Here is a 13234-nt window from a genome sequence, read left to right as displayed (position 1 = left end):
CTGTTACTGGGTCATCACGAGAAGAGTGCACACAGGCTGCAGAGGCACAGCAGCACACGGAAACAAAAAGCAGTGTGATACAGGAAAAACAGTCAAGGTCCATATAATAAGTGTGCAATATATAAACAGCTTATCTGTAAAGAAATGTTTAGTGGATCTCTCCTAATCCTCTAGCACATGGATTTCCACTGCCACTAGGTCTGAGGGAATTGAGCAGTGAGATAGTGTAACTAAAACAAAGGCAGACAGGCATTGAACAGCGCAGTTGTAAGCAATGGTCTACATTCAGCACTGTAGTGCGCCAATATACAATAGAAAAATATGAGAACCAAAGATAAACAAAAAAAAGAAAGTAAAATGTTTGCCTTGCAATGTACTTTTGTAAGGCTTCACTGGAATACATTAATGTGGACATAGTGTGGCTGATAGGAATCCAAGTTACTTTGACAAGATTGTTGTTTTTGCCTTTGATTAAATTGTCAGAAATAATGTTCTAGACATTGAATGACATTAGAGCTGTTCGTTTGCAGCGGTCTACTAGAACACCTGATGTAGACTTTTGCCATTGTCCAACAGCTCAAAGGGCTTGATTCAGAACAACCTGTTAGCAGCTCTGCCATTTTTGCAGATGGACAAAAACCATGTTACACTGCAGGTGGGGCAGATGGAACTTGTGCAGAGAGAGTTAGATTTGGGGCAGTTATTGTTTTTCTGTGCAGGGTAAATATTGGCTGCTTTATTCTTAGGCTGAAATTTAGATTTCAGTTTGAACAAACCTCCCCCCAAATCTAACTCTCTCTGCACATGTTACATCTGCCCCACCTGCGGTGCACGTGGTTTTATCCATTGGAAAAAGTTGTAGCCCTGCTTTACAGAGGTCTGGGTATATGCTCTTGTCTGAATAGAAAAACGACTATAACTGTTATATTTACAGTAATAATCCAAACTAATAGCCTGTGGGTTGGTAACATAATTGATTCTGTAAACAGTTCTAGTTTTCAGAAATCTAGAACTAAGCTGTTTTTTATGCATTCTTGTTCCTAAAAACTTATGACCCTCAGCTGAGTTTGCATGATTGCATCAGCGTGATTCTTTTGGCCGGGAAACAAACCAGGCTTTCAGTGAGTTTAAGGTGCTGAAATGAGCCGTGGTAAATTGTAATAAGATTAACGCTGAAACTTGTTGTCATTTTCCGTATTTAGAACATGCTTGAGCTGCTGGAAGAGATGCCAAATGGAGTTCCTCCGGAAAAAGGCAAGAATTACATTTATCAGCTCATCAAGGCAATTCACTGGTGTCACAAGAATGACATTGTTCACAGAGGTGAGAGGTTTCTTTTAGATTTTGTTTTTGAAGACGTATGAGTAGACATGACTATGTAACATAAAACTCTTGTTTTATACTACACCTAACCTAGGTGCCTATTACTACCTACTGTACACCTACTATACGTGTCATGCCGGTAATCTATTCAGAGAGAATCCATGGACATTCAACATATTGCGTCTTGCTTCCACTGGAATTACACTGTCATTTACACTGAGACCAGAGACTGTAATTACTTGATTGTTAAAGGCCAGCGCTTTATGAGAATTTCAGCGGCATCAAATGTATATCACCAAAAATTAGTTCCGGAAAGACGTGATTTCACTATTTCTCCTATCCGTAAATAGCTAGAGATCAGTAATGCTAGCTCACTTGCCAGCATACAGTAGGCATATGCAGAAGATTTAATCCACAGCTGCACCCAATGCCTTTCACTAGATCATTATCGCAGCATAATAACCTAACTCCATAACACTTTCAAATTTACAGTCCATTATCACCCAGCCCGTGATACCCAATGATAACTACTATTCCTTTAATTTTCATGCGTATAAGGGTTGTCACAGGTTAGTGCAATTTACAGTATCAAGGGGATTTTAGACAAGAAATCAATCAACAACTTGGAGATTCATGCTTCCCCATACTCAGATATGGGGAATGGGATGCATTTACTTTTGATGTTTTAGTTGGAATTATTATAGCATCTTTAGATTTATGTATCAGTGAAGAGTGGAGAGGGGTCTTAGTGGAGAAGTTACCCTGGCCATCAATCATTTGCTGCCTATAATTTTATAGGGTATTTGTGTAGTTTCACGGCGGCAGGCTACGCTAAATTTTCAGCGTAGGCTAAGCTACGTTGTCAGCGTAGCCCAACGGCTGCCTAGCGTAGTCAGCGTAGTGACTCCGCGGCAGCCCTGCGTAGTCAGTGTAGTGTCCCCGTCAGGCAGCTAGTCACCGTACTGTCCCCGGGAGCTGCAGCTCTGTCCCCGGCGTCCCTGGCAAGCCTGGTGAGCGCCTCTCACACAGCGCCGGTAACCGCCAGATTCCTTGCGCTGGCGGATGCCAGCGGAGAGGGGACCATGTGGGAGCCGGCGGAGAGGTGCGCTATCTGTCTGAGATGCAGGAGCATCTTAGATGCTCCTGCGTCTCAGTAATTATTGAGGCAGGGTAGGGCAACCCTGCCTGTGTCCGCTTCAGGGAGACAGACAGGGTTAGGGGTTCGGTAGTGCATGCGTCTCCTGCTGCGCTTGCCACACTTTAGGCTGGTGTGGATAGTGGGGGTGTTTCAGGAACACATTCACACCTGTCATGTCAGGCAGGTTAAAATGGTCAATGGTTCCCACACAATGTAATAAGTGCTGACTGACTGCGCTAACTGCGTAACGCTGACTGACTACGCTAACTGTGTAAGCTCCAGCTGGCTGCGAACGGGCAGGAACACAACGCTGATACTAAGGACGCTTGACTGACTACACTTATTACGTAAGCCCCGGCTAGCTGTGAATGGGCGGGAACACTACTCTGATACTGACAGGGACACTGCCTACGCTGGCCGTGGGAACACTACGCTGATTCTGACAGGGACACTACACTAACTACGTAATTGCCAGCGTGAAACTACACAAGTACCTTTTATAGAATGCACCTGATAAATGTTATTTCTATTTATTGGTTGCCATGGTCAGCTTCTTTCCTGGCCCACTTCCCTTTTCACTGCTTCATACATCTATCCCAACACATAAAAAATAATTGCATCATAGCCTACCCTCCAACTGTAACAAAATTTGCAATTTTTTAACATTCTGTACCGGCAAATAAAAACTGTACCGAATATACAGTTTTTTCTTTTTTTTCCCCATATCCGTCTCTCCAGTCCTCCAGGCTGTCACTGCGCTCCCTGGCCGGTGGCACTGAGAAATCTTTGTCCTGGCCAATGCACCTGTTGATCAATAAAAAGTGGGTACACTGCACCCTGTTAGTTGGATGTTAGGCGCTGCTCTGCCTTAAGGGTGTCCCAGACCCTTTTGGTTCATAGATAATGTTTGGTCGATGGGCATGAGCACTGCCTGTTTTTGTTTGAATGTTATGAGTGTAAGAAGTTGAAGAATAAGACTAAGAAGAGATAAAGATTTGTCACAATAAAGTGTACAATTGACTCAATTAATCATGAAAAAAAATATAGGTGTACATAGAAATACAATCAAGAAATGAAAGTAGGATTAACCCCTTCATGACAGAGCCAGTTTGTGCCTTCATGACAGAGCCCTTTTTTTCAAATCTGACATGTCTCACTTAAGTGGGGATAACTTTTTTTTGCTTTTACTTATCCCAGTGATTTTGAGATTGTTTTCTCGTGATACATTGTACTTCAAGTTAGTGGTAAATTTGGGTCGATACAGTCTGTGTTTTTTTGTGAAAAATACCAAAATATCGTGAAAAAATGGAAAATTTAGCAATTTGCAAAATGTTAAATTTTCTGCTTGTGAGACAAATAATCATACCACTCAAAATAGTTAATAACTAACATAGACCATATGTCTACTTTATGTTTCCATCATTATTTCAACTTCCTTTTAATTTTTTTGGACACTAGGAGGCTTACAATATGAATAGCAAATTCTCACATTTTCAAGAAAATTTCAAACACTGATTTTTTTAGGGATCAGTTCAGTTCTGATGTGACTTTGAGGGACTTGTATGTGAGACACCCCCATAAATGATGCCATTTCAAAAACTGCACCCCTCACAGTATTCAAAACAGCATTTTGGAAATTTGTTAACCCTTTAGGTGTTTCACAGGAATTAAAACAAAGTGTAGGTGAAATTTCAAAATTTCTTTTTTTTTGCAGAGTTTCAATTTTAATACATTTTTCTAACGAATACAGTAGATTTTACTAGAGAAATGTGACTAAAAATTGATTCCCCCAATTCTTTTGTTTTCAAAAATATCCTATATGTGGCCCTAGTGTGCACGTTGACCAAACCACAGGCTTCATAATAGAAGGAGCACCTACTTGATTTTGGAGCCTCCTTTTTATGAGATTTTTTTTTAGGCACCATGTAGGTTTCTAGGCACCATAAGTGCTAAAAGTTAGGAACCTCCCCCACAAGTCACCCCATTTTGCAATCTACACCCCTCAGGGAATTCATCTAGGGGTATAGTGTACATTTCAAACCCCCAGGGGTTTCACCAATTTTGGTACAACTGGGATGTGAAAATGGAAAATTACATTTTTTTACACAAACATGCAGTTCTGGCTCAAAATTTTTCATTTTCACAAGGTATGAAGGAGAAAAAGCACCCCAAAATCTGTGCCCCAATTTCTCCCGAGTACGGCAATGCCTCACATGTGACCAAAAAATACCAGTTGGGTGCATGGCAGGACTCAGAAGGGAAGGAGTGTTTTTTGGATTTTGCAGCACAGATTTTGGTGGAATGAATGGTGGGTGCTATGTTGCACCAATACAGTGGAACCCCCCCACAAGTCACCCCATTTAGCAAAGTACACCCCTCAGGGAATTCATCTAGGGGTATAGTGTACATTTCAAACCCCCAGGGGTTTCACCAATTTTGATACAACTGGGCAGTGAAAATGAAAAATTACATTTTTTTACACAAAAATGCAGTTCTGGCTCAAAATTTTTCATTTTCACAAGGAATGAAGGAGACAAAGCACCCCAAAGTCTGTGCCCCAATTTCTCCCGAGTACGGCAATGCCTCACATGTGACCAAAAAATACCAGTTGGGCGCATGGCAGGACTCAGAAGGTAAGGAGTGATTTTTGGATTTTGCAGCTCAGATTCTGGTGGAATGAATGGTGGGTGCTATGTTGCATTAGCAAGACTCCCAAAGCACCAATACAGTGGAACCCCCCCACAAGTCACCCCATTTAGCAAAGTACACCCCTCAGGGAATTCATCTAGGGGTATAGTGTACATTTCAAACCCCCAGGGGTTTCACCAATTTTGGTACAACTGGGCTGTGAAAATGAAAAATTAAATTTTTTTACACAAACATGCACTTCTGGCTCAAGATTTTTCATTTTCACAAGGAATGAAGGAGACAAAGCACCCCAAAGTCTGTGCCCCAATTTCTCCCGAGTATGGCAATGCCTCACATGTGACCAAAAAATACCAGTTGGGCGCATGGCAGGACTCAGAAGGGAAGGAGTGATTTTTGGATTTTGCAGCTCAGATTCTGGTGGAATTTTGGTGGGTGCTATGTCGCATTAGCAAGACCCCCCAAGCACCAATACAGTGGAACCCCCCCACAAGTCACCCCATTTTGCAAAGTACACCCCTCAGGGAATTCATCTAGGGGTATAGTGTACATTTCAAACCCCCAGGGGTTTCACCAATTTTGATACAAGTGGGCAGTGAAAATGAAAAATTACATTTTTTTACACAAAAATGCAGTTCTGGCTCAAAATTTTTCATTTTCAGAAGGTATGAAGGAGAAAAAGCACCCCAAAATCTGTGCCCCAATTTCTCCCGAGTACGGCAATGCCTCACATGTGACCAAAAAATACCAGTTGGGTGCATGGCAGGACTCAGAAGGGAAGGAGTGATTTTTGGATTTTGCAGCTCAGATTCTGGTGGAATTTTGGTGGGTGCTATGTCGCATTAGCAAGACCCCCCAAGCACCAATACAGTGGAACCCCCCCACAAGTCACCCCATTTTGCAAAGTACACCCCTCAGGGAATTCATCTAGGGGTATAGTGTACATTTCAAACCCCCAGGGGTTTCACCAATTTTGATACAAGTGGGCAGTGAAAATGAAAAATTACATTTTTTTACACAAAAATGCAGTTCTGGCTCAAAATTTTTCATTTTCACAAGGAATGAAGGAGACAAAGCACCCCAAAGTCTGTGCCCCAATTTCTCCCGAGTACGGCAATGCCTCACATGTGACCAAAAAATACCAGTTGGGTGCATGGCAGGACTCAGAAGGGAAGGAGTGATTTTTGGATTTTGCAGCTCAGATTCTGGTGGAATTTTGGTGGGTGCTATGTCGCATTAGCAAGACCCCCCAAGCACCAATACAGTGGAACCCCCCCACAAGTCACCCCATTTAGCAAAGTACATCCCTCAGGGAATTCATCTAGGGGTATAGTGTACATTTCAAACCCCCAGGGGTTTCACCAATTTTGGTACAACTGGGCTGTGAAAATGAAAAATTACATTTTTTTACACAAAAATGCAGTTCTGGCTCAAAATTTTTCATTTTCAGAAGGTATGAAGGAGAAAAAGCACCCCAAAATCTGTGCCCCAATTTCTCCCGAGTACGGCAATGCCTCACATGTGACCAAAAAATACCAGTTGGGTGCATGGCAGGACTCAGAAGGGAAGGAGTGATTTTTGGATTTTGCAGCTCAGATTCTGGTGGAATTTTGGTGGGTGCTATGTCGCATTAGCAAGACCCCCCAAGCACCAATACAGTGGAACCCCCCCACAAGTCACCCCATTTTGCAAAGTACACCCCTCAGGGAATTCATCTAGGGGTATAGTGTACATTTCAAACCCCCAGGGGTTTCACCAATTTTGATACAAGTGGGCAGTGAAAATGAAAAATTAAATTTTTTTACACAAAAATGCAGTTCTGGCTCAAAATTTTTCATTTTCACAAGGAATGAAGGAGACAAAGCACCCCAAAGTCTGTGCCCCAATTTCTCCCGAGTACGGCAATGCCTCACATGTGACCAAAAAATACCAGTTGGGCGCATGGCAGGACTCAGAAGGGAAGGAGTGTTTTTTGGATTTTGCAGCACAGATTTTGGTGGAATGAATGGTGGGTGCTATGTTGCATTACCAATACAGTGGAACCCCCCCACAAGTCACCCCATTTTGCAAAGTACACCCCTCAGGGAATTCATCTAGGGGTATAGTGTACATTTCAAACCCCCAGGGGTTTCACTAATTGTGGTACAACTGGGCTGTGAAAATGAAAAATTACATTTTTTTTACACAAAAATGCAGTTCTGGCTCAAAATTTTTCATTTTCACAAGGAATGAAGGAGACAAAGCACCCCAAAGTCTGTGCCCCAATTTCTCCCGAGTACGGCAATGCCTCACATGTGACCAAAAAATACCAGTTGGGCGCATGGCAGGACTCAGAAGGGAAGGAGTGTTTTTTGGATTTTGCAGCACAGATTTTGGTGGAATGAATGGTGGGTGCTATGTTGCATTACCAATACAGTGGAACCCCCCCACAAGTCACCCCATTTTGCAAAGTACACCCCTCAGGGAATTCATCTAGGGGTATAGTGTACATTTCAAACCCCCAGGGGTTTCACCAATTGTGGTACAACTGGGCTGTGAAAATGAAAAATTACATTTTTTTTACACAAAAATGCAGTTCTGGCTCAAAATTTTTCATTTTCACAAGGAATGAAGGAGACAAAGCACCCCAAAGTCTGTGCCCCAATTTCTCCCGAGTACGGCAATGCCTCACATGTGACCAAAAAATACCAGTTGGGCGCATGGCAGGACTCAGAAGGGAAGGAGTGATTTTTGGATTTTGGAGCACAGATTTTGGTGGAATGAATGGTGGGTGCTATGTGGCATTAGCAAGACCCCCGAAGCACGGTGAAATGATGAACCTAATAATCCATAGATGTGTGGTATATTTTGAAACACTCCTTCATACATAGGCCGGGTTTGTCGGGGCAAGTTTCACAGTGGAAAATAGTTTCCTTTCTTATTCCCTTTTTATAGCAAACTTTGCACCTTTTTTGTGTCCTGCCCTTTCTTGCAGTGGAGGGGATTTCGTTGGGAAAATGCTGCCCTGGTACAATACGGGGGCCAGTACTAGAAGTACTGGGGCCCTCTGCCTGCTGGTTCCCAAATACTAGGCCCTTTATGACTTCCTCTTGAAAGTGCATAAATGTCCCCCTCTGGCCGGTAGAACGGAATAGCACGTAAGCGTTATACAGTGCCATCTGGATGATATACACGGCCAGCTTCTTGTACCAGATATTTGTTTTCCGCAGGGCACTGTACGGCTTCAGTACCTGATCTGAAAGATCCACTCCGCCCATGTACTTATTGTAATCTAGGATACAATTTGGTTTTGAGGTGTGGGTACTGGTACCTCGTACAGGGATGGAGGTGGTACTGTCTCCATGAATTGTTGTCAGTATAAGGACATCCCTCTTGTCCTTATATTTGACCAACAACATATTTTCGGTGCATATTCACCTGCTTTCACCCCTTCTAAGTACTTGGGCAATGTGCGTTTTGAGGAGGCCTCTTTGGTTCTTGCGCACAGTACCGCAAGCTGCTGTACCTCTTGAACCAAGGGCCTTAAACAGGGGGATGCTGGTGTAAAAGTTATCCACATAGAGGTGATAACCTTTATCCAGGAAGGGGTGCACTAAATCCCAGACAATTTTTCCACTAACACCTACGAGGGAGGGGGGGCATTCTGGCGGTTCAATTCTTGAATCCTTCCCTTCATATACCCTAAACTTGTGGGTGTACCCTGTGGTGCTTTCACACAGCTTATACATTTTTATGCCATACCTTGCCCTCTTACTGGGAAGGTACTGGCGGAATTTAACCCTTCCTTTAAAATGTATAAGGGACTCGTCGATACTAATACATTTATCAGGGATGTATAGCTCTGCAAATTTGGCACTGAAATGATCAATGACCGGCCTGACTTTGAATAGCCTGTCAAAGGTGGGATCATCTCTGGGTGGGCACTGTGCATTATCGGTGTAATGTATAAATTTATGGATTGCCTCAAAACGAGTCCGAGTCATGGCCATACGGTAAAATGGGGTGCTGTACAGAACATCTGTACTCCAATATTGCCTAATTTGTGGCTTTTTTACTATGCCCATATGAAGCACCAGACCCCAAAACGTCATCATCTCTACTGCATCTACAGGGGTCCACCTTGCAAATGATGACGTGGGGTTTTGAGCAATAAACTGCTGGGCATATAAATTAGTTTGGTCCACCATTAAATTTATAAAATCATCAGAGAAAAATAATTTGAAAAAGTCAATTTCTCTGAGACCTGTGGAATCAAATTGGATTCCTGGCATGGCCAAAAACTCAGGAACCTGGGGCTCAAAATTGTCTGGTGGTGGGGTCCATACTAGATCAATTATTGGGGGGGGGGTCTCAGCTGATCTACGGGGGCGTCTTTGAGGGGGTCCCTCATCACCGGAGGAGGAAGAGGAGCTTAAGACGAATCCTTCAAATTCCCCGCTTGCATCACTGGCTGTGTCAGAGTCAGAGGCAAGCATGGCATATGCCTCCTCCACTGAATACATTCTTCTGGATGACTGGGATGACATTTGGGATGACATTTGGGATGACATTTGGGATGCCATTTTTATTTTTGTGTTACTGGTAGTGAAATGTTTCAACACGTGTAGGGGGGGGTACAAACTTTATTTCAACCCGGGGGGTATGTAGTGTGTATGTAGTGCAGAAAAAAAAAAATACTTTATACAAAAAAAAAAAAATTGAAGGGGTTAAAAAAAAAAAAATTGAAGGGGTTAAAAAAAAAAATTGAAGGGGTTAAAAAAACAAAAAAAAAGGTCCTGCGCCAAAAATTGAGCACAGATGTTGGTCAGTAACGTCCGTCACTGAACAGCGCTCAAAGGCAACAGGAATTTGATCAAAAATAAAAAAAAATAGATCAACCCTGTGCCGAAAAAGCTGATCAGTGATGTACGTCACTGATCAGCGCACAGTGGCCACAGGACACCCACAAAATCACAGTGTGTGTAAAAAAAAAATAAAAAAAAGACCACACAGCACCCACAAAAAAAAAAAAGGTGATCAGTGATGCGACACTGATTACCAGTGAGGGGCAGCAGGTGCACAACCTTTGGTGCAACTGACAGTGCAACTGGCAGCAACTGACAGGTATATATAAAAAAAAAAACCTCTGCGCCCCCAAAAAGTTGCTGATCACCTCAGATATAGTGATCAGCACAAAAGGCGGGGGTAGCAGACACAAAATATACACTCTCTATCACTCTTTGTCACTATCTCTCTCTATCTCTCACTATCTATCACTATCTATCACTCTATGACACTGCAGCAGCACTGACAGTTATATATATAAAATAAAACCCCTGCACCCCCAAAAAGGGGGGGTAGCAGACACAAATCTCTCTATCTCTCTACCTCTCACTATCTATCACTATCTATCACTATCTATCACTGTATGACACTGCAGCAGCAGCACTGACAGTTATTTAAACCCCTGCACCCCCAAAAAGGGGGGGTAGCAGACACAAAATATACACTCTCTATCACTCTCTATCACTCTCTGTCACTATCTCTCTCTATCTCTCACTATCTCTCACTATCTATCACTATCTATCACTCTATGACACTGCAGCAGCACTGACAGTTATATATATAAAATAAAACCCCTGCACCCCCAAAAAGGGGGGGTAGCAGACACAAAATATAGCTCTCTCTGTCACTATCTCTCTATCTCTCTCTATCTCTCTCTCTATCTCTCTATCTCTCTATCACACTGCAGCAGCAGCAGGAAGTCTCAGGAAGTCAGATCCAGGAAGCGTCCAGCACGCTACAAGCAGTGATCAAGTGATCAGGTAAGGTATTTGCAAGGATCAGGTAAGTATTAGGCAAGGATCAGGTCGGTATCACGGCAGACAGGCACGGTGACCGTTCTGCACGCTATTCCAGACCGGAATGGCGTCTGCAGCGCAGTCACCGTTAGTTTAAATGTCGCGCCTTGGCTGTGATTGGTCCGTGGGTCCCACGGACCAATCACAGCCTTGGGGGCAGGTGGGGTGAGGGTGGGGTGAGGTGTCATCGTCACCGATGACCCCCTCATGCCCCCTGACGCCCGGCGGTGATTGACACCTGTGTTACCGAGCGTCTGATTCGCTGGTAACACAGGAAAACGCTGTGAATGGCTGTTCACACTGAACAGCCAATCACAGCGATCGCCGACGGGGGGGCGGCATCGCAGCCCCCCCTGGGCATGCAGGGACATGTCTGCTGTCAGAGACAGCAGACATCGTCCCTCTGTCACTGCGTCTCGAGATGCAGTGACAGTTTAAAGTCATGACGTATATATACGTCATGTGTCGGGAAGTACTTCCCGGCCATGACGTATATATACGTCAAATGTCGTGAAGGGGTTAAAAAGTAAGTTCTGATTCAAAATAATTATTGTTTGGATGGGGGTGGGTTGCAAAACAAATCTATAGATGAGGGGGTATGGATATTGTGGGCTTAATTTGTGACACTGTAGTGAAAATTTCCCATCAATTGGAGATTTGTTTCACAAACCCACCCCATCCAAAAAATTATCAGTTTGAATCAGAACTTATTTTTAATCCTACTTTAATTTCTTGATTGTATTTCTATGTACACCTAGATTTTTTTCACGATTTATTGATTAAATTGTACACTTTAACTATGCAAATCTTCTTCTCAGTCTTATTCTTCAACTTCTTACACTCATAACACAGGCAGCGCTCATGACCATCGACCAACCATTATCAATGCACCCGTTGATGCTTGCAATGGTTGGATCGGTGGATTGGTTCGGTGGGTGTAGGGAAGAATTTGGCCCGTTGCACCCATTCCCAGTGGTTCGGGTAGCGTGCGTCGCATCATGACATCACGAGGCCGGGCCAGCAGACCTGCTCCTGCACTCAGGGGCTGCCCCACTGTTTGGTAGAGGTGCCAGAGACTGCTGCAGCAACTCTGTGATGGGAGCGATGAGGGGAGCAGCAGTGGCAGGGAGCAGTGAATTTTTCATTAATTATGGCGCGGTAAGTAACGCCCACCCTGGTCTCCATGCACCCTGCGCCTGTAATTACATACCCTAGAAACTGTACCATTGAAAGTATAGAAATGGAGGTGTGACCACGCCCCATTTCCATGACCACGCCCTCTCTGATTTTATACTGATTTCTGACCTCAAATGTTGGAGGGTATGTCATAGGTGCTAAATCTCAGGAGTGGATGGTGGAATTCATCAACACACACAAGCTATCAAGTCAGGAGCGGTGTGTTTTAAACAACAACACCACACCTGATTTTATTGCTGTCATTGAGTATCAATGCAAACAGATTCTAACATTATGGTGGAGGTTTTAACAAATTACAATCTTAGGTCTTTGGCACAGCACAAGATGAAATTTTACAGCAATTTTGGAAATAAAAAAATAGCAAGTTTTTCCCGGGCATCGCCGGGCAGGTCAGCTAGTTATAAATAAATACGACCTAGTAATATTATGTCACCTCGTTCCACTCACTCACGCAGATCACCACTCTGCTGCTCTTCGTTTTACTCATACCATCATATATAACACATCCGTTTCCCTCTATGGTGCAGATGTATCAAGCAGTGACTGCACTTTTTTTGCAGAGTTTATTATTGATTTATTTTCATTTAGTATCTTATTGGATTACCATGTACAGTAAGTGCCTTCTGGAGCTTCTTTTGCTAATTTTTGTGATACGATTGCTTTACCTTTTTATTTTCAGCTAGGCCCGAAGATTGCTAAACGTTGTCAACATAGACAATGCTGTGTTTTTCCTCTTCATTTGTTACTCATTTGTCTACGCCTACACTACACTATGCTACACTGCACTACAAAACAATGAACAAAAGTAAAACATTTCATAAAATGTTCTTTAATATATATTAGGTACATGGTGGTCATGTTACGGAATTATTTTGAATTACAGACGCACAGTAATGTCACAGTGCTCTTTGAGAATGTATCATTCTTAAATGGATTACTATTTTTATCCCATGTGTTTGTACCTTTTTCACTGTACTTGTTGAGCTTTGACTATTACAATGCCACAAATGCTGGAAAGGCACTTTGCACTCGCTGGCTACATGTGTTAATTAATATTTGCTCATTAAGTGTAAAAGCACATGTAAACTTT

The 13234-nt window shown here is 43.0% G+C and overlaps 1 protein-coding gene across 9 annotated transcripts in view; it reads left to right on the top strand.

Moving 5' to 3' along the window:
- Positions 1-13234, top strand: part of CDKL5 (cyclin dependent kinase like 5) — a 325745-nt gene that overhangs the window by 215269 nt on the left and 97242 nt on the right. For all 9 annotated transcript variants that reach the window (XM_083172507.1, XM_083172502.1, XM_083172506.1 and 6 more), the window contains one exon: positions 1203-1323. In XM_083172507.1, coding sequence (XP_083028633.1) covers positions 1203-1323 — 121 coding nt within the window. The remainder of the gene's footprint in view (positions 1-1202; positions 1324-13234) is intronic.

The sequence above is a fragment of the Crinia signifera genome, chromosome 2, assembly GCF_055691185.1.
Source record: "Crinia signifera chromosome 2, ASM5569118v1, whole genome shotgun sequence".
NCBI classification, from domain to species: Eukaryota; Metazoa; Chordata; class Amphibia; order Anura; family Myobatrachidae; genus Crinia; species Crinia signifera.
The sequence above is the reverse complement of the archived record's forward strand: the minus strand, read 5'-3'. Positions and strand labels throughout refer to the sequence as shown.